At 44.5% G+C, this 19,541-nt stretch overlaps 1 protein-coding gene across 2 annotated transcripts in view; it reads left to right on the top strand.

Annotated features, from left to right (window-relative positions):
* The window catches only part of AUTS2 (activator of transcription and developmental regulator AUTS2), a gene marked incomplete at both ends in the record, with an annotated part of 659,789 nt that overhangs the window by 138,768 nt on the left and 501,480 nt on the right, over nucleotides 1–19,541 (top strand). For both annotated transcript variants that reach the window (XM_079545344.1, XM_079545343.1), the window contains one exon: nucleotides 15,143–15,352. In XM_079545344.1, coding sequence (XP_079401470.1) covers nucleotides 15,143–15,352 — 210 coding nt within the window. The remainder of the gene's footprint in view (nucleotides 1–15,142; nucleotides 15,353–19,541) is intronic.

The following is a 19,541-nucleotide window of genomic DNA, read 5'->3' as shown; positions in this document are numbered from 1 at the left end:
ATTTGTTGTTTTTGCCTGCAGGCAATTTGCAGATCGTTTCTGCTGGATCACAATAGACATCTTATTGAAAACCCAACGTGTAACCCCAACCCTGCCCCCACGCCACAGCGGTCCTATTAACAGGATGATGTTCTTTCTGACAAGATGGAGCTCAGTCACATCGCTCAGGCTGCAATCTCTGCATAGGGGTACATTTGTAATGCATTCATTCTGTGCTAGCTGTGGCACTGACTGCGTGTGAAGGTCTTTATGGTACGTTGCAATATGAACACTGTGCAATTCGATGGTGGGAATTGTTGTTACAGTTTGACTCTGAGGTGACTGCACGTGGAACTCAGCCACTGGGGATCCACGTCCTCAGGTTAATGTGTATTGCAGTATTTGCTCCTATCTGCTCTTTAAGACTGCTTACAGAAGAGCAAGAAGGGAATGTCCTGCCACTTGGTCCTGTGTCTTTTTAAGAAAATGACTGTTCTGGGCAGTTGTAGCAGTGGGCATTAGGAGGACTGGATCATTAATATTTAACTGTGTTGGAAGTAGAAAGCACTGTAACAATAATAATAATTTGCACTTGCACAGCACATTTCTCCTGAGGATCTCAAAGCACTTTACAAACCATTTAATTAAGCCTTACTAAATCCCTCCGAGGTTTATTATTAGTCCCATTTTACAGATGGTTAAGCAAGGGCATAAAGAAGTTAAATGGTTTGCCTAAATGAGTTAGTGGCAACAAGCGTGTGCTTCAGGAGCCTGCCCACATCTCCCCTCTGCAGCAGAGGTGATGCCAGGTGGGCATTGCCTGGCCAGCAGCAGCTCCTGCAGGAGGAGAGGAGGTGCCTGGGTGGAGGTGGTTCACTGACGTGGCTGTAGGTAGATGTTGTTGTCACCTGGATGTGGAGGTTGGTCAGAGGATGGATGGAAACTGAAAGCATGGAAGTGAGAGTAAAGGTGGGCTCAGTTCTGGCTTTCCAGCTGGCCAGCGGTCGGTTCTTTCACCAGTGACATCATCACTGCTGTTTTAACTCTGTGGAGGCTGGTCCTTCTTCGTCAGTGTGCAGCCTTGGCCAGCTGGGGGCTGTTCCATGCAATAAGGAAGGAAGCTCTTAACGCTGGCTCTGAAATTATTTGTGTCATTAGCAGCTGCTTCTCCTCAGATGCCCAACGTGAAAGGTTGGTTTATCAAGACATAAAGCAGAAGCACACAGACAAGGGGGACTAGTGCTTGCTGCTTAGCTGAGAGCCACTTAGGAGGGTGTTCATGTACAAATGCATTAGATTATGGTTAAGCAGCTTATGGACATAAAAACACATTAGAACTTTACAGCATGCTATAAATTACAGTTTTGCGGCATTCGCAGCCGCAATGTTAGGTAATTACATTCATTAATCTACTACTAAGAGCACATAAAGTTGCCTCCCAAATGGTGCTGTGTGCTCGTGCTCAGCTGGGTGCGTGCTGAGAGCGGCCTGCCCTCCTCCACACTTGCTTGGAAACTTCACAACTTCTTCATGTCAGTGGGCAGACCGGGTTTCCTAGTCGGTGTATTGATCTAAAGAGCAGAAATCCACAGTGTAAGAATTGCAGGTGATGTCTCATGCAGCCCTAAGCTTTTTCTGATGCCCTGTGAGCTGCAAATGGACTTGAGGCAATTTGATCTCTGCTATTCCTCAACCTTTCCATCTCCACTGTGTCCTCCTGGATAAGTTTGACACAAGTGTTCAGCTGCCAAAGCTGGGTAGCAGGAGTTTCTGTGCTTCTTCCTAATGTGTCCTATGTCCTAACAGACCGCACTCCAGAAAGCAAAGATGAGAAGACCTCTAAGAACCACTCCCACTGTATGATAAATACACGCATCCTCTTACACGTGTAGCTTAATGTCAGTAAGTCAGGAAAACAAATCTGTTCTGTCTTCTGGCTGTAAAATTTCAGTGAGTTTGGTTATGAAACTCAGGCGTGGGCGACTCAGTGAGCGTAGAAGGCTGCATTGGCGGCTGTGGTTTATCAGCCACTTCATCAGTTGAGTTTTCACTTGCTGTTCTGCTTTCACATCAAGATCATCTTTACAGCTGTATGAAAAGAGCCATGAGAGCTACCTGTGTTACTGAGGGCTGAGATGGTGAGGCTGTGACAGATACTTCATCATGCTCCTGTCTTCAGTGCAAGGCATTCATCTGTTTGCTAAATAGAGGTAGTTTCAATGACACCTGAACGTTCCAGCTTCCAGGGGATTTCTTTGTCATTCCTGACAAATTTATTATCCCAGCCATTAAATTAATAAAGCACAGAGCAGCAGCTTTTTGAGGAAAAAGCTGTTCTGGTGCCACAGAAGCCCCTTGAACTCTAACGTAGAATGGCCTGGGTTGGAATGAACCCCAAAAATCATCAAGGTCCACCCCCTCTGCCAACCTTCATATCTTATACCAGACCAGGCTGCCCAGGGCCCCATCCAACCTGGCCTTGAGCTCCTCCAGGGACGAAGTATCCGCAGCCTCTGGGCAGCTGTTCCAGCACCTCATCACTCTTTCTGTGAGGAACTTCCCCGCTGACATCCAGTATGCCCCAGTGTGTCACCTGGCTGTGTGCGTGGAGCAGAGCTGGCTCCCCTCTTCCCAAGCTCTGTGGCTGGGGCATGAGGAACACGGATGGGTCTCCTGTTGGAAGTGACTTGAGTGGAAATGGCAGCCCTTCTTTTGAAGGGCAGTGGGGCTGAGCAGTGCAGGTATGTGGGGCAGCGGGATGCTGATAGAACCAGACTCCAGGGTCTCGTGCAGCTGCCAGCCCAGCCCTGGCCCTCCCAGCAAAGCAGCTGCCGCTTGGGGTTAGCATCAGGGACTGCCAGCACTCGGGCATTATTAATGCAGAGCTGTGTGTGGAGCTTCCCATGCAATGTGGGGAGGCACCGATAAACTCGGGCTTTCCCTTAGTGCTGAAGGACTGTGGTGAACGCCGCTTCCCTTTGTGGTGCATGCAGCCCCTGAGCTCGAGGGTTTTGCTATTCTGCTCAGGCATTCAGTGGCTTAATTGTGTGATGGTATTGATGTAAAATTTAACAGCCACTGTGCGTATTGACTGTAGCTTCATTGGTTGCTGCTGGAACATGCTGTGCGATTGCCCTGCTATTCATTTAGCTGTTTTGGTCCATTTATTAGATATTACAGAGATTTTCGTTTTCTGGATAGAACTGGTAGTGATTTCTGCACTGGAAACCTATTGGGAATGACTCTAATCTAGTTTCTGAGGATTTGTTTATTGGGGCAGCACATGCTGGGCTAATTTCAGGGTACATGTTCCATGGTATCTTGTCTATCCACAAGTGAGGTTATAACGAGGGGATGTAGTCCTTCAGCAGCAGTTGTTTTATTCCCCCACCCCCCTTAAAAAAAAAAAAAAAAAAAAAGCCACCAAAAAACGCCAGGAAATCAGAATTGGCTCTGTTAGCATTTACTGGCAAATTAATGTTCCTAAAGACTGCCTTTTGCTTGTTCTTTCTAGAGCTTGGAGAAATAAGATTTCACGTAATGCATCTGGGATTGGATTACTGGATTGAATTCTGCAAAGCACGCTGGGGACAGCTGAGTCTGTTTAGAAAGCAGCTTAGCCTCCCTAAGTCAGTAAAAATTCAATTCATGATAGTCAATGAGGGAATTTTCAGCTTTTTTTTTTTTTTTTTTTTTTGTTTGGGCTGCTTTATTTGCCTTTGGATGGTTGTGCTTATTATTGAGGTCTCTTAAGCTTTGGGTGGAAGGGGATAATAGGTACCACCTATTTCTGAAGGCCAGGAAGGAGAAAAGCACCCTGCAGACTGACATCCTCAGGCCTGCTTGCTTGTTGAGTGTAACTTGCAGGAGCTCCTCAGCTGAGTTTTGCACATTGTGACCATTTCAGAAAACCACAGAAATACAAAGGAAAGCATTCAGGATTAATGGAAGTTGAGGTGGTGATGTTTGTTGCTTTGCATCGGTTCCTTTGTGTGCTCACGAGTTCCCTCTCCTCCCTTCCATCCCCCTTTTTCCCTGCTGAGAGTTGAGGTTTTGGTCCTCAAAACCAGGCCAACCACATGATTGCAGTGCAGATGGCAGTAATCTCTGCATGTGACTCTGACAGCAGATCTCAGGACGCAGCGGGGTCTGGGAAATTCCAGCTCTGTTGCAGAGATGGATCATGTCCCAGAAGGGCAGGGTCTGAACGTGGCTTCTGTGTGTGAAATGGTCCTGTGTTTTGTTTTGGATTTTTTTTCTCTTTCCCCAGGCAGTGGTGCTGGTGCTTCTGGCTGTGATCCTCACAGCTGTGATTTTATGGGGAGGAGAACATAAGGGAAGCTCGCAGTGAGCTGTGCTGGCCTGGGTAGGGAGGGTTCTGTGAGCGCAGGGAGGCTGTCAGTGTGAGGTAGGGAGGGTGATGAAGTAGGAAGGCTGGCACGTGGTTTTAGTGAGCTCATCAAGAATGCAGGAATTCCAAGTGATGTTGTCCTGAATGAGATAAAGACCGCAGTGGGCGCAGAAGTGCGGCGCATCCATGGGCTGCATCCTCATCCTGAAATAGGGAATGGGCAAAGAAGCCAAGTGCTTTTGATCTTCCCACAGGAAGAAATAATGGCCTCGTAGGTGAGGTTTAATGCTCTCAGCAAATCTTTGCAGCTTATTTTTTTTTACATTATAGTCATTTTCTTGAGTCGGACATCCTTGCTGCCTGCTAAGTAAACACAGAAAGCATAGATTATGAGCTAAGAGTATCGACAGCATTTCAAGTGCTATCAGAGAACATTTAATTCAGTTTAATTTTGTGATAAATCTCATGTTTAATCCTCTGGTTGCTCTGTAATCATGTCTCTATTGATCTTTTCTGAATGACTGCGTGCAGTTTAATAAACTTTGCCATTAACCCAAGCTTTCTAAAGGGGGAGATTGATTCCTGTATCAAGTCCGATAGAACCAATAAGCACCTGAACATCATTAAATCTGTCCATTATAAAACATTTGCATTAAGATCAAAGTAAAAGCGTAGAGGTGAATTTGCAGCTTATTAGAAAAAGAGTTTGCAATTGGAAAGTCTCAGTATGTCACTCAACATCAGCAGCAGTTTTCAGCCTGCCTGATTCAAGCTGACACCTCCTTTCATTTCCTATTTCTCAAATCCGTCTTTCATCCTATTGAGTGACCTCCTTCCTTCCCCCTTTTCCCAGCCATAATTATATCCTTTAATTTATTCCATCTTTTTCACTCCAGGCGTTTGTTTAGTCCAGGTTTTTGAGGTCATTTTTTGCCTCATAATAAAACAGCAGAGCTTGAGTGCATTTTGGCGTGTTGGTTTGGATTTATTTTCTGCCCTGGACTTAAATTTTATACGGAGTGCTTTAGAAACACAAGGTATAAAATAGGGTAGGGAATGGGGGACTGACTGCGGAAGTGAGGAAAAAAATGGCCTTTTTCTCAGATTCCTTCTTTTAAGTCATATGCCCCTCGTTCCTCACTGGGGTCTCCTCCCACACCACTGCTGCCTGCATCCATAGGGGTCTGTATGCAGGGACACTGCTTACACAGGATTTAATGCCAGCACTGAAACTGCTCCAGATTCTGCGTGCCTTGGGAGCCTGTGGCCTTGGGAGGAGCACCTGTGTGTCCCCTCAGCACCCCGTTTGAGCTGCTGAATGCTCCCTCCACTGGAAGGAACCTTGGCAGTGTTTGCTTCTCCCATGTGTGTGCGTGGCCCCTTTGTTCCTGCAGTACCCGATCCCTTTACCTCGTTAAGTATTTAGCATTATGAGGCACAGATGAAATAGGATGTGGTCTTACTTCCATTTTACACATGAGCACCAGTGCACGGAAGGGTAAAGGCCCGAATTCTCAGAGCCATTTATTTCCTTTGGAAAATCACTCAATGGGAATTAAATAGTTTTCGGCCCCTGAATACTTGCTTTGTGGACTGGGGCTCGGCTTACTTGCTGCGGGTCACGCAGAGACAGTGGAAGATGAGGAATTTTGAGCATCCCCCAAGTGCCCACGTTAATAACACAGCGTCAGTCCAGCCAGCTGTAATCCTGTGCCTGGCAGGGTACAAGCTGTGATAAGATCAGACAGGGGAGATTTGGATACCAGCACCAACAAGCAGCTTAGAAAACAAATCTTCAATAGGAAAGGTTTCCTTCTGAGCGCAGGCTGATACCTGGGAAGGTTCTAATTCTCTTCAAGATATTCCGCAGCTCTCCAGAGATACGTTGCAGAGCTTTATCTGCTTTCTGCTCTAGGCAAATTTTTACAGAGAGACAGCAGCTCGGATGCTTTTTACAGGAGAAATGGTTACAGGTTCAGTCGAGACAGCCTGATATACGATAAAGCGTGCTGTGAATCTAAGCATTGCTCATGCCGTATCATTCACAGTTTTTGTGACTCCTCTCAAGTTTGCTGGAGGCATTAGGAAAGCTCTTGACTTGAGATGCTGTGTCTGGGAGCTGCGGATCTCCTGACTGCATCCCTGCTAAGTTGAATTTGTTGCTTCTAGGTGGCTATAAACAAGAAGCATCGCAGAAATTGCTTTTCCAGCTGCTGAGTTGCTCTGAACATCTAAACTGAAGCATCCTTTAAAAGATCTGCCCACAGAGCAGCTTTGAGTATTTGCAGGAAGCGCTGTATTTTCAGCCTGGCTCAGCTGTAAATGATGTTTTCTCAGGTGTATGAGACAGCTTTATGGGGTCTGTGCCCTGTAACAAAACTGATTGGTGTCATCATCCTTGCTTTTCCTTTTCTATGTATTCACACTGAACACATTATGCATCTGAAACAGAAGGGAGGAACTGTGTTTGCCCTCCTAGGAATGGGCTGAGGGCACCTGGTGCTCTTTGGCTGATGCCTGGTAGATTTCAGAGCAGCCACTGGGCTGCAATGAATGCTTTGCTGCAAGGATTTGATGTGTTAGCAGGAGCAGGGGAGCAAAGACAGAAAATACACGTGGCGGTGCTGCGGTGGGCCTTGACTGTCTGCTCCTGATTCGGTGTTTTATAGCTTTGTAAAGGAACAACAAAATAATCCTGGCATTTATTTCACCTGTGAATGTGAACGAGGACTCTTGAGATGGGAGCAACTTGCAGCTGCTTTGTAAGTGGTGAGAAGGACAGGCAATGATAAATCTGGTCTGTTATGTTAAGCTGCGCTTCTGAGCTGCAGAGTGGGATTTGCCAATGATAGGCACTCTACAAGAATGTAATCCCTCTGGTTTTTTGATCATCGAATTTATCTTCAGTCTATCTGTTTCCTAAGGGAAGAATAAGCCTGCAAATGGAAAGGTTACGTATTGCTCTCTGTCTTAAAAGTTTTGTTCTTTTCTATTTTATTTTTTTTTCAGGCTGAGTGCTAGAAGGAGGTTTCATTTGCAGAAGAGTTGAGCTGTTGTTTTTTCTCTCATTGCACAAAGGTTCTGATCCTTTTCCTAATGAAGCGTATTACAAAGCTCGTCTCAAGTGATGCACTTCTATCTCTGCACCTTCTGTTCCTCTCCTTCTCTCTCCTCATTCTCTAATTACCATCATTTCATTTTTAAATGTCTCTGTGAATCTTTTGTGTGAGGTTGTATGCCATGTGCTGAGAACAGCAGTAGAGTTAAGAGCTTCCAAGAGAGAGAAAGAGGAGGAATATTGGGCAACAGGAGCTTTGAAAAGAGAAGAGGTGGTCTTGCAAGTAGTTGGACTTCTTGGCCCGTGAGATGGAAGAGAGTTGTTTCAAAATTACATTAAAAAAGACACTAATTGTAACCTTATGATGACTTTGTGAGAAGTTCTTCTAAATCTCCTCTTTGCTCATTTGTGTTGTCATTTTGTTCGTTTCCAGTACAGCAATAAGCACACGTGTTTGCATGTCAATTCTCTGCCTGTGTTACGGCAGTCCATATCCTAGCTGCCTTTACCTGTGTTGTCTCAGAGCTTTTCTTGTGTCAGTTCTTGGAAATCAGATTCTCAAAGGTAACATGGCAGCAAATCTCACCTCCTCTGTGGTGTCCCCAGTATAGAGCCTCTCTGGCTTGTCCCTATGAATGAGTTTTTTGCATCAAATTAAGGTGTTGCTGTGCATGGCTTGGCTGCGTGGAATAAAGGCGCTGTGTGCAGCGATGGGATTGTTACTGTGAATGTGCAATTAGCAAAAGGAACAAATTCACCTTTTGTTGGGTGCTGGGTAAATGCTTGCTTCCCTGTGCCTATCTCTGACGATAATGGAGCAGGAGAGCAGTGCAGCCCTCAGTGTTGGCAGCAGGATTTAAAGCGAGCACTTCTGGGGATGGATTTGCTCTCTGCAGTCTTTCTCCCTTTCTTTTCATTCCTCAGAGAATGACAGTAAACAGTCTGTGAGGACCCTGTGCTGCTCACAGGGTATATTGAGCACATTTACTGAAGGCCCAACCCTTAAAGCAGGAGTAGCTTTCCCTTTGCTGCAAGGGCTGTGTGTGTGGGATGGCCATGGAGGTGTAATTATGCAGAGCATTGGGGTGAGTCCTGTCTGCCAACAGCACTCAGATGTGGGACCCAAATCCTGCCCCAGCATGACAGAAATCACAGAATGGCTTGGGTAGTAAAGGAGCACAGTGCTCATCCAGTTCCAATCCCCTGCTATGTGCAGGGTCACCAACCAGCAGCCCAGGCTGCCCAGAGCCACATCCAGCCTGGCCTTGAATGCCTGCAGGGATGGGGCATCCACAGCCTGGCTCAGGCTGGCAGCCTGTTTCAAAGGGAGGAGATGAGGGAGCAGACCTTAGCAGAAGTGCTCCATCTGTACGCCTGTTTTGTGCAGTGTCTGTATGCCTGGTGATGAACACATCTGAATGTCCATTTGCTCTTCTCTACATTGCTGCTGCTGTTTTGTTGACCTGAGTGGCTTTGAACACTTGAGCAGTTATGTTCTGCTGTTGTGAAAGGTGATGTGTAGGAGGAAGTTTTAATCTTTCGTACTCAAATACTTACAGAAACTTCATTTTAAACATGCTTTTTATCACATCAGGGTGAAAGCTTGTAAGATAAGAACGTGTTTAATATTGCTAAAATCCCATTGAATGCAGTGAGGCTTAGACACACATGTAAGTGGTTGGTTTAATTAAACGTGAGAAAGTTGTTTGGGTAAAGCAAAGAACCAATATTATGCAATTGTGTAATTAATCACGAACGAACAACCCAGATCTGATTTGAGGTAAGAAGTGTCATTAAATTGTTGAGAAAAAGAGTATCTGGGTCCAAACTCTGTATGTTTAGGAAAGGAATGATGCGTTGGTTAAAATTCTGTCTGGGGCTGTTTGTTTTGCTGTGTGAAATACTCCTTTTAGATCACCTGGTAAGGTCTGGTGTCCAGGAGATGCTTCCAAAGCTGGTAGACATACAGTGAGGATTACAGCAGGTATTCCTCTTGCTTAGATTGGTTAAATGTAACTAGAGCCCCGTTTTTAGCTCTTCTTCCATCTCACGTTTAATACGTGGCATTGAGGGAGGCCATCAAATGATGTATTTTAGAAATAGCCATTATCTGTGTCCTTATATTATCTGGGTCTTGCAAAAGCCTGATTTGCAGGAGAGCTCGGTGCTCCCAGTTACTGCTGCAATCAATGAAAGCTGTCCTTCATTAGATAAAGTGCTCTGTGGGGCTGAGTTCTTTGAGAAATCAAATCCCAGTCGCTTCCTAGTGGGTGCTTAAAATTAGCAGACGTTGCTGACCTGAACACGTCAGGGCTGTGCGTTCCACCTCTGAAATACAAAGAGTGAAATATGCTCCTCTGGCTGAGCTGCCTTTAGGTCTATATTGGTGGTGTTTGTTGAGCATCCGATGCTACAGCGAGAGGTTGTGCAAAAAGCCCTTGAGGAAATTAATAACCGTGCATTCAGAAGAGGGTTTGAATGGAGCCTGAGTAAACATCCACATGTTGAACAAAAAGGTGAAAACAAAATGCTGAGTGGCTGCTCATTAACCGAGCACCTTCCATTCTGCAGGGGGAAATAATGGCGTGCCATCATGTAATTAAAGATTGTATCGTAACGCCTGTGAGCGGGAGGGCTGAATTCGGGTGGTGGTTGCAGCCTCGGTCCTGGCCTTTCATAACTTCCAGGTCCTTGACTTCATAACCTCAGTAATGTGCCTTCAGTGCTGCTTTTTTGTGTGTGCAGTTCAAATCAGCAGAACCTGAAAAGCTGCCGTCTGTTTATCAATGATGTTGTTAACAAATGACGTTGGGATGAAAAATCAAAGCAATCTGTTTGCTACAGAAGCTTTTATAAAACATATCTCGAGCAGACAGCAACTTGCATTTCTATTGTTTTGCCTTCATCTGTAAGCACCACGTACAGCCCTGCAGGCTGGGACGGCGTTCCGTCTTCAGTTTGTTGCACAGCCCCTTTTGCACAACACTTTTTTCAGATTTGAGACACGTGCAGAAGGCAACAAATTGTAATTTCATGGAAACAAAGGCAACAAACGAAGCTAGATTAAATCTTTCTGCTGAGGTCTTGGAACTTGGAAAAATGGCAAATGGGATGAGCAAATGGGCTGCTGTGCCCAGACCGGGTGACATCCTCACCGGGCCCTGAAGTCCTAAAATGCCATCACTGCCACACTGGTGAGTCCTCTCTTTTGCACTGTGCTGTATACCTGCCTTCCTTTCTCTCCAGTGGTGTTTTAGGAGGATTCATAGTTTATTTCCCCTCAGATAAACACTTCTGAGGAGTTAACTGTGCATTCAGAAGAAGGCACAGTGTGTTTAGCTATCTTATCTGGAGGGAAGCAAAATGATTATTATAAGCATTTTATTTTCTGATTATGAAAGATTGTGGGGTCTACTCACTGCCTTGTTCTCAGACCTTTACATCTTGATGTTACTGCCAGAAGGAAAATAAGGAATTACGGAGAGAGGGAAGGATTGAAGTCTTAAGGCACTTTCATCCATCAGCTTTAAAAGTTCTTCCCAAATTTAACAGAAAACCCAGTAAGATTCACAACTCCCCTCTTGCCCAGAGCTCTGGGTGCCCCATTCCTGGAGGTGCCCCATTCCTGGAGGTGCCCCATTCCTGGAGGTGCCCCAGGCCATGGGTGGGTGCTGGGCAGACTGAGCTGGGGGTCACCCAGCCCATGCAAGGCTTGGAACTGGGTGGGCTGTAAGGTCCCTTCCAACCCAAGCCAGTCTGTGGTTCTCTGATTCTATCATGGGCTCCAGAGGTACTTTCATTGCAATGTGATTTGATGATAGAGGTGCATGGTTTCAGGCTGAAAATGCATGCACTCAAGATGGGGTTGGGCTGGTGGTGTTTCAAACCAGTTGTTCTAGAGAACGCTGATATTTCGTGGCTATGGAGTAGTTTGGGGTGTTTAAGAGAAGTCTCTTAATTCTTTATATCTAATTTTATTATTGAGGTTATTTAATATTGAAATTTATATCTAAATTTATTATTAATAATAAATAAATATTATTATTTATTATTGAGGTAAACTCTTAGGCTCTTACACAAAGCTATTGTGAACTAGCAGGAGCCTGACAAGCAAATAATTGGAATACAGTTTTGGCCTGACACGGTTATTACTTACTACACTACTTGCACACTGTAATATACTTTCATTTTAGAAAAATAATAATACCTGGGCTCACGTTCAGCATGAATTCAGAAAGTAAGTTCTTACAACACTAGGATCAGAAAAATGGACTTTAATGATGACTTGAGGAGATCGAGGCTGTCTGAAGAAATGCTTGGCTGCCACTGGGGACCTGATGTCTAATTAATAAGCTGTCACTTAGGTAGGAGGAAGATGGACTTTCCTGAAATAAGTAAGGCATGGCTTGCTGGAGGCTTTAGTGCTCAGTGAGAGTGCTGTGTGTCCTTCAAGCCTCCTGGGAGTAGAATTAACCTGTTGTACCCAAGCAGCTGCTTCTCCTCCTGCACCAGTGCAGGGCTGGGGTTGGGACTGGTGCTGTTAGTGGGAGCTGTGATGATGGCAGAGCCTCCCACTCGTCAGTGTTATGACAGGACCTGTTAGCAGGGCAGCTCTTCTCCATGATGCAAAGATGTTGGGTTGATGAGTGTGCCCAACAGAAGCAAAACAAAGGGATTATTTTTTTTAGATGGTACGGTACACTCATAAATATTAATGCACTTTTTTGTGGAATTGTATGTAATTACATATTTATACGTGTAAGTCACCTTCCTGATACACTTAAGGCACTTTACTGATGAAAGATATCTCCGAATAAGGTTGTTTTAAACCGTGCCTAATATGTTTGTATGATTTGTTTAATAATGTGTGGGTCTGTGTACTGGCAGGAGAGGAAGAAAGCTTACATTAAAGTTGGAATGCATCGTTTGCAGGGTGTGCTCAAATCAGCTCCGTGGCAGCTGCTTAGAAATATGCCTCGATGTGAAATATTACTGCATCTTATCTATGTAGATAAGGTCTGTGCAGCCCTGTCACCTTAGAGTAATTGCAGCTTATTACTCTAATCATGACGATGCCTAAAGTCCATAATTAAGACTGTGCTGACTAAAGTAGCACGCGGCGCGGTACGGCTGTTGTCCTGTCTCAACAACAGAAAGATAGGAATGGGATGAGAAAGGTCAGAGTGAGGAAGTGGTTTGTGCAGGGCTGTGTTCCCAGCAGAGTGCTTCCTTCCCAGGGGGCAGAATCTGTGCCCATCCTCTGCAGCCTCGTGTGCACTCAGTGTGCCGGAATGGTCCGGGGCCATTTGCACCCTGAGGAGTGAGATTGACAGAGCAGTGGCTGCTATTAGAGCTGGTTGTAGTGGATCCTGCCTGCGTGTCTCCAAGCTTTAATGTGTGCTGTTGGAGTCCAGTCTGCAGATACAGATTTGGAGCAAGCAAATAAGTGTATTTTAGGCACCAAATTGTGTCTGTTGAATGCGACGAGAGGCTCTGTGGTACAGTTGGATAATAGGAGGTTTTGACCCACAGTGCTCTGTAATTTTCTCTGCAGCAATGTCAGCTGGCGGAAAGCATCTAGCAGTTCTGGAGGACCCCAGTTGTCTAAACACCAGTCTTTGTGTCTAAATTTCATAGTAAACCCATCTACCAAGGTGCGTTTAGGGGCCGCAGTCTGCAGAATGACAAGCTGTGTGTGTATGGAGCTGCCTTCTGTTCTTTTTGCATCTTATTTTTTGGAGACTTCTGCAGGTTGTTCCTGCAGATATGCTGTTTTCATAGAGAGCAGAAGGATTTGTGGCCTTGGTGTTGCTTATCTTTGTTGTAGGTATGTTTGTGCATTCCCATGGCCCAGTGCTCGTGTGAGCCAAACCTTCCTGTAGGTCTGACAGACCATGAAACCTGAAATTATTGGTGAGGTTGGCTACAACGTGGGAGTCTTACAGGGATGGTTAAGGCAGGCATGCCTGGAGTCTTCTGCAAAATTTGACCCATCTTGTACCCTCTGTAAAGCTAATGGCAGCTGGTAATTTCTTGGTGGTGGTGTTATTCCCATTAGACGTTTTATAAGCTTCTGGAAACCTGCCACTGTTTCATTGAGATCTTCAGCTGCAGGGGGAAAAAAAAAAAAAAAAAAAAAAAGGAAAAAAAAAATCCCACAAAGCAATTTAATCATTAGGAGAATGTTTATTTTCTTCTGGAAGGTTCCTCCCCTTTTCTTTGTTTTTCTTTCTGTTTACAAACATGAGCTCTGCGTTTGAACCCCTGCACTGGTATGATGTGCTGTTCATAAAGCAATGGATTTTTTTGGTACCAAGCTGAAAAAAATATAGCAGTGTGCTGGCAATTATCATAAGGTGTGTGGCTGTTCTGTGATACAGTGATGAAGGATCTGGAGCACAAATGTGATGGGGAGTGGTTCAGAAAGTCAGAGAAAGTCTTACAGCTGCTGTCCATCTGTAATGCATGTGAAATTCTTCTTTTATCCAATACCAGATTGGAAAATTTGCTGGCTTCGGTTTAATTAATCGTCATGTTGGTTTCAGTTATGAATTTTATGACGTTCTTGTGCATTTGGGGAGCATTCTTTAATTAAAGGCAAACTGTTGTTTGCTTGTAGGCATTTTTTTAATTTAAATATAGCATAATTGGAATTATACTCTCCTAAACTTGAGTCTCAGTGTGACACAGGGTCCAGTCCACCAATTGGTTTCTCCCAGCTTGTCCTGCTGTCAAATACAGTATTAAGTGATGATAAAAAAAAAAAAAAAAAAAAAAAAAGCATGGAGGCTCACAATATCACAGCACTTCATGGTGCAGGGCAGAGAGCTTTTAGTCAAAGCTGCCAGGAATGTTAGTAGGAGATGCTTATAGTGTTAGCCTATTGAAGTAGTGTGTCCTTATGAAGGAATACTGTATTCTTATGCATGCAGTTCTTGGAGAGGATGGGATTCAGCTGATTGCATTCATTAAAAGCCCAATATGTGTTGTCATGTCCACTCTCCCAGCAGCATCTCCCAAGGACCCGTTGTGATTCCTCCATCTTCCTCTGCCATTCATTCTGTATAATTGGGGAATTAGCACTTATTTAAAACAAAAAATGGTTGCAGGATATCAGGAAGAAAATACAGTAACTGAAGGCTGAGTATCAGAGGTTGTGTTCAGGTTACATGAGATGTGAGTGTTTTTTTTTATAGACAGATGTTGATTCTGGAGTTTAAAGAAGGGTCACTTTCAAAGCGTGCAAATACGACCATGGAAGTTGTTCTTTTGATGTTTTTTTTCCTTGAGATTTGGAAATGTACTGAGGTCAGGCTTGAGGAAGAATCAACTGAAGGCAACTGAGATTCATTGACATTAATTGGCTTTAGGTCAGCTCTTGCCTTGTTCTGTCAAGTAGAAGTCAAAAGAAATAAGTACAAAGAAATGTGAAGGGCCAAGGCTTGTTTAAATAGAAGGGAATTGTTAAATGTTATAAACATATGTTGTCTTCTAAATGCATGCTCAGTGGATGCGTGACACGTCAGAGAATTATGAGGTTCATGGTATGAAATCTGAAGCTGTGCACTCACATGTTTTATTTAGCGTTCGGCTGACTCTTGTTTACCTGGAGGTCAGTGAGGATTGTTTTGTCTTCTGGTGACTGTAGCGTTGCCTTGAGTGTGCTCAGATGGTCGCTCTGGAAATTGCTGCTTGAAGAGGGCTGACCAGATCCCAGCTATATTTTGACCAGTTTTTCTTCTCTTCCTTTGCAGAAGGACGTGGCTCTGAAACCTCAGGAACGCGTGGAGAAGCGGCAGAATCCTCTGGCCAAGAAGAAACGGGAAGCACTTACCAATGGGCTGTCATATCTTCCGAAAAAGAACAGACTTCACCACCACCAGTACAGCTCTGACCGAGAAAACGATCGCAATCTTTGTCAGCACCTTGGGAAAAGGAAGAAATTACTGAAGGGCCTCAGACAGGTAGGAGAGCTTGTGTGGGGAGGGGGACTCTGGCTGTTGGCCCACGGTGTGTAGAAGTGGATTGTTTGTTTTAAGGGATCTCTGGTTTGTTTTGACTCCTTTGTGGTTGCTTTTCTGTTGGGCTCTTGGGTGCTGCTTGCTATCAAGTCTTGGTGTGAGAAGAGATTGACCGAGTGGGAGAGAAAGTGGCTTCTGGAGCTGAGCTGATTAATGGATGTCCAGAGGTTAGAAAGAGTTTCATGTAGGCTGACTGTGATACTGCCAGTGCAAATAAATGTGTGTGTTATGCTGCTGTGCAGGCTTTGTGTTGAAAATACACCTTGTCTTTAGACACAGAAACCTGAGATTCTCTCTGAAGAAGGGCAAGGTGAGGGAGTTGTGAGAGAGCAGCTGTTAATCAAGACAAAACTCTTAAGACTCATTATGGGTCTGAGGAGCTCATTTGTAGGATGTCAGTGCTACCAGCGTGAGCCCTTTTGGGTTACTGATCACCTATCTGGAAGAAGAATTTCCTGCTTGCCCTGCGCTGAGGATGTCTTACATCTGCTGAGCTGCAGGTGTACAAATGTGCAGAATCCAGGAGTGGAAAGCTCGAGGCTGGAAGTGCTGGTCTCTTCAGGACTGTACAGTGCTGTGTTTCCCATTTTTAAGGCAGAAAAAATTCATGGCAGAAGTCATTTTTCTAGCAACAAAAGCCATGTTTTGCTTTTTTGATGAGTGGTATCCTGTGTGTTTATTATATACTAAAAATAAATCAGGTCTTGGGCGTTTTACTTATGGCCTGTACCTGTTGGTTGTTTGGCTCATTGTCTGCAGTGATGAAGTCTGAAGAAACAATAAAAGAGGCCAACTTTAACCCAGATTTGAGTCATGCTGTTGGCTCTTCATCCAAGATGCATCTGTTTAATGGAGATAGTTGGTGTTCTTTAAACCAAAGAGTCTTTATCACTGGTTGGTGAAAACCAAACATTGCTTTGCTGAGAAACTTAATGTAGAAAACTGAGATTTGCTGCTTCTCCTTCTGTGACCTCAGGGAAATGGGAAAAACTTTGAGAACAAGTTTGTTGACTTGCATTGCATTTTGATAATGAGCTGCAGAGCCTGGTAAAAGTGTTTTCATTGGGTGTATGTAAAACTAAAATAAGAGATTATAGAGTTCAGCCATGCAAACAAATTGTATAATATCTATACTAGCACACCTGTTAAAGGTATTTCTGCTCATTTTGGTATTATTTCTGTTTCTGAGGAAGGCTGGCAGATGCTTCAAGGCAGTTGATGCAATGTATATGAGTAGATGTTGAGAGTTGCTGTGTTCCTTCGTTGTTTTCTGTGTTTACCTAAGCCGCCGCCTTTGTGTTTCTTTTCAGTATGTGAGATGGTAAATATCTCTGCTTTGTACAGTAGGAACTGGCCTTCAGAAAAGCTGACTTCTTGCACTTTTTGATTCCCCTGGCATAGCCTGCTGTCAGGTGAAACCTTTCTGCCTGGTACTTAAGCAATGAAGGAATCAGCCAAGCTGCTGATGGAGGTTATTTGTGAGGTTATGTTTTCAAAAATAAATATACACTGACTTGGAAGGTATTGAGTTGACAAATGTCATGGAAAATGCTTTTCCTTTTAGCTGATAAATCTGAGAACTCTGCTTAATTCCTGAGGGATAAACCTGAAAGGAAATAAAATATCTCGCTCAGTATAAATTTAATACGTTTCGAAGGGGTACAGCTCCTTAGACAAGAACATTTTAGTCTTAAGAACATTTAGGTACTTGTAAATCCAAGTGGCTTTGGTATTTTAAGTGCGAGGAAGAAAAATATGTAATAGACAATAAAGCTTATTTGAAAAGGCACACAACTTTTACATGCAGTATTTATACTAAATATTTTCTGCCGTTTCTTTCAAGGCAGATGGAAAAGATCCTGAAAAAATGAAGGGGGCTGATAAGTTCTGAGGATGATGAGTTCCCTCTGAACATATAACATCTTCCCTCCTAGAGCAGCCATTGGCTGTGCGTTGGGTTTGGTTTCCCGTTGTTGTCCCACTGCTGTGCTGGGCTCTGGCTTGGAAGTAAAGCTGCCTGTTAGATGAGAGCAAGTCAAGAACTGAGCCCACTGCTGTCTTGTACTGGACACAGTAGGAAGATCTGAAGCCAGTAGGGTGGTGGAACACCGGCATGGGCTGCCCAGAGAAGCCATGGACGGCATTCAAAGTCAGGTTGGATGGGGCCTTGGGCAGCAGCATTGGGCCATCATGCTCATGGCAGATAATCTTTTTTTCCCTTCCAACCAATGCCATCCTGTGATTCAATGTAAATTTAGCTTGCTGCTGGATATCTATCTATCTATATGGAATCTCTGCTGTATTAAGGCTATGTGATTTAGACATAAGCAAGGTGTCCTGCTCCCGTTGTCCTCAGAGGAATCCTGAATTGTCACATGTGAGCGTTACGGTTGGATGGCAGGATGCCATCTCAGCGCTGTCACTTGCCTTCCTGTGCTGGCAAACAAGTTAGGCTGCAGTCTGTCCCTGTTGGGAATGTTTTACACCTGGGGATCTTGTTTGTCGTTCTACCAGTAGTTAACAGTCCTGTCTGGTACGTCTCTCTGAAATCTGTTATCTGCTGGCAGTAACTCTCACAAGCAGGATTTATAGTACGAAGCTCCCTCATCAAGCAGATTCAGTTGAAGTCAGCTATTGGAAGGACTGCTAATTAGTTTTCAGAGAAAATCCTTGCAGTATTCATGCAGGTATTTATTCAGCTATGCTGAAATGCCTACAGGTTTATTGAAATCCGGAAAATGTGAAACTATAGGTTAATTAAGGCTCATATTTTACTAGCAAGAAGACTTTTGAACTCTTCTTTGTGAGCTCTTATAAATGTACTTATTAAATGCCTTGAGGAAACTTCAGCTGGCGTTAAGCAAACATAAGACTCATCAGAATATTTCTCCAGCATTTTAGATTTAATTTCCTTTACATTAATTGGTAGATGGAGTGTTATTATGCATTTCCTTTAATGCTCTTGTGGAAATCTTGAAGTGAGTATTGTTAGAAAAGGGATGGCAAGAAACTGTAATGGTGTTTAATGGTATTGCTGTTCCTCAAGGTCCGAGCAGAATGGGGCATGGTAGGAATAAAAGGCTCTGATTGCAGCAGGTGTGTTGGTAGCAAGAGGAAAGATCAGTGTTCTTTGTTCAGGGGGTAGTTGTTCTAGAAAGAACAGAAGATGCTGACTTCTGCTACCCTCACCATCTCCTTTGTTTCCTTTTTATGGCCTTGGCTGGAAGATTCACGTGCTGTGTTGTAGGAGAGGATCCTCTTCAGTGTATGTATTGCTCTGCAGCAGCAGTTTGGGTTCTGTGCTCAAGTCTGTGAGCTGCTTTACGTGCAGTAGGAGATGGCATTGTGTGCTATGGAGCTGTGCCTAAGCCAGCTGAATCCCAATTCCTGGTGCTGAGTGAGAGACACTGGCAGAAAGGCAGAAAATGAATTAAGGAAGGAAAGCTGGTGATGGAGAGAGAGGTGAATTAGAAGGTGAGTTTTAGTGTGATAAAGGGAAGAGAGGGAAGAAGAGTAAAAAGATGCATGTCTCAATCTGAGAGCTATCAGCTACAAGCATTAGCTCTAACCTTGCAGTCCATTTACATGAATCAAATAAGGGGGAGGGAGGAAAGTACTGAAACTTTTTCTTCTCGGAATTGAGTCAGAGATCCCTTGGCAGTCTTGCCCTGAATCTGCGTGTCTTAGACGGGAAACTAAGGCTTGGTGGCTGCTCTCCTGCCCTGCCATCGTCACTTGCAGACATCAACTGTGCTTGGGATCTGGTTGCAGCAGGCTCAGCCTCAGGTGTGGAGGTGGCAGTGCCCTGCTGCTGCAGTGGGTGATGTACCTGCTGAGGGCTGCCGTCAGTCCTGCTGGTGGTGAGGAGCCAGGGCCGGGCATGGCAGGTAACAGCACACTGTGGGACCTGGTGTGAGCTGCAGGGCTCGTGGTGCTACAGGGTGGGAGCTGAGCAGATGGGTTTGATTGTCACCGGCAGCACGATTCCAGTGAGAGCTGGCTGCTGACAAGCCATTTACAATGTGCTATTTACAGTTTGGGTTTGCAGTCTCTCAATGACATCTGAGTGCTCTTTAGCAACTGCTTTCATTACTGCTTTTCTAAGAGCTGTTAATTGAAAATGAAGTTGTGG

Source organism: Tetrao urogallus (genome assembly GCF_951394365.1).
Source record: "Tetrao urogallus genome assembly, chromosome: 20".
NCBI lineage: Eukaryota > Metazoa > Chordata > Aves > Galliformes > Phasianidae > Tetrao > Tetrao urogallus.
The sequence above is the reverse complement of the archived record's forward strand: the minus strand, read 5'-3'. Positions and strand labels throughout refer to the sequence as shown.